Below are 2,012 nucleotides of genomic sequence, written 5' to 3' on the forward strand. Positions count from 1 at the left end.
ATATCAGAAGTTTTCAAGTAGCAAGAATTTTTTCAGAAAAATTGAGGGGAAATTTTGATTTAGAAAAGCAATGCTACAAATGCAGCAGAAACCACGCTGAGGGCCAATTTTTTATTGAGGAGAAAACTGGAATCACGGCATTTTGCTTCAACTTTTCCTTGTCCTTCAATATAATCGATCCAACCACAAACAGATTTCTTTCCCTCCTTAGGTTTGCCTGGCGCCTTAGCACATGTGTCGGGGTCCGTATACTGGCCACAATTAGGGTCTGCTCCGCTTGCTGCTCCTGTTGCCGGCTGTTTTGCCTGTTCAGCTACTTTTGTTGTATTCACTTCACAATCCCCTTTGCTTTCGCTATCGCCTCCTTTCCATATGCACTTAGCATTTTCGCAATCTTTTTTGTTGTTTTTGTGTGCTTCACACTCTTTCTGCTTTTCCTGTGGTGAATTTTTTTGCTTCTCCTTTTCGACAGCGTCTAGCTTCTGCTTGAGGTTATTGAGTTCTTTTGCGTCCTCAAATTCATAATAACCAAGAATAGCGGTTAGTTCATTGATGTTTGATATATCCTTCAATTTGGTTGGTTTTGCCAGGCCGCCAATCCCTTTGGGGATTTCTGTCTCGTCTACGAGCTTGCTGAGATCGTCTACTTTTGTCTTTGTCGGTTCGCCAAATAGGTTAGTGCGGGCGTTTCCTACTGTCGGTTCTGCTACCGCGCTGGTCCCTAATAGTATCCGTCCTAGGAGGTCGGAAAAGCTCGCGTCGCCTTTCAGGGCGGCAGTAGTGTTTTTGTATGCAGCTTCATCTTTGGTTAAGATCCCCTGTACAGCTGTGTGTGCTGACGCCCATGCTTTGTTCTTTGTTGATGAGATGCTGCTTGCCGATGTTAGGTCTGTGAGTGTTACGGCGGTGTCGGTCGTCGGCACCGATATGTATCCGTCTGCTAGGGTGAACGCCGTCGTTGCTTCTGTTGCGCCGATTCCGTTGTTCTCTTCACCGCTTAGCAGCCTGCAGTTGAACGTGTTGGCAGCCTGAGCTGTCTCGTCGCTGTTTCCCTTCTTGAGTTTGGTGTACCCTGACGGACCTAGTTCTGCACTTTGGTGGTCTGCGGCTTTTAGATCTGGGGGGCTTAGCCGGCACTTGTGGTCACCTAGGTTGTCTTCTCTTCGTGTTGTCGCCGATGTCGTTGCCGTGACCAAGCAACCGTTGTTGGTCGCGCTGGTTATCCCTTCCAGCGTTTTTAGCGTTTCGTCTATTCTCCCTTTTAGATAACTGCTCTGCGCTGCCGCTTTGAAGTTTGCTGGCATTAAAGTATTGGCTAGGTGCTCGAGGGCTGCAGCTGCTTTGATTTCGAAGTGCAGTCTTAGAAATCTTGCTGCTGCTGATTGCTCGTCTTGTGTGTTTTTGGCTGCGAATATACCGAATCTTTTGGCTGCTAGTGTCATCTTTTCTGCTTCCTTTGCTGCGTCCTGTGCCTTGTGCGCTGCGCTGCCAGCGATGTCGTGAAGTTCCTCGCTGAGCCTACACATGGGATTCCAGGTTACGGGAAGCAGGCCAAAGTGAGCGGCGGCCTCTGCTGGTGCTGCCAAAAAAATCGCCAGTGCTGCTAGCTTTGTAAGTCGTTGGCTTAGAGTTTCAGCTTTTTTTTCACGATGTTTCGCTCTTGTGCCCATTTTGCCTTCCTTGTCGGTTCTACAGAGGTGCAAAAGGGTACATATACGATCTATTTTCAGTTTTGTGAAATTTAATGAAGCGGCGGCTGAATTCTTGCGGGTGCCTTGGGTTCACAGTAATGCGCTGCTTAGAACCGCAAGTTAAATCAATTTATGGCATTCTAATCCGTTTTCAGCCACTTTCCACAACAAGTTAACCCTTTCCCTATTTTCCAAACGGAGTAAAGAAAACACCACACTATATGATTCACATCTTCTGAACTTAATGCTTAACATTAATATGCATCATCAGATTAAAACAAAAGAAGGAACCGCTATCTCAGATGTAGCACCTATCTATTT

At 46.6% G+C, this 2,012-nt stretch overlaps 1 protein-coding gene across 1 annotated transcript; it reads right to left on the bottom strand.

The window, feature by feature from the left end:
• Positions 1-59: 59 nt before the first annotated feature.
• On the bottom strand, positions 60-1,670 carry TEOVI_000792300 (Trypanosome variant surface glycoprotein (A-type)/Trypanosome variant surface glycoprotein C-terminal domain containing protein, putative; the record flags this gene model as incomplete). The annotated part of the gene is made up of 1 exon (XM_067223152.1): positions 60-1,670. The coding sequence occupies one exon, from the start codon at positions 1,668-1,670 to the stop codon at positions 60-62; it is 1,611 nt and encodes a 536-aa protein (XP_067079253.1).
• Between the last annotated feature and the right edge of the window lie 342 nt (positions 1,671-2,012).

This window comes from Trypanosoma equiperdum, assembly GCF_001457755.1.
Source record: "Trypanosoma equiperdum strain OVI genome assembly, contig: ctg_1778, whole genome shotgun sequence".
Classification (NCBI taxonomy): Eukaryota; Euglenozoa; class Kinetoplastea; order Trypanosomatida; family Trypanosomatidae; genus Trypanosoma; species Trypanosoma equiperdum.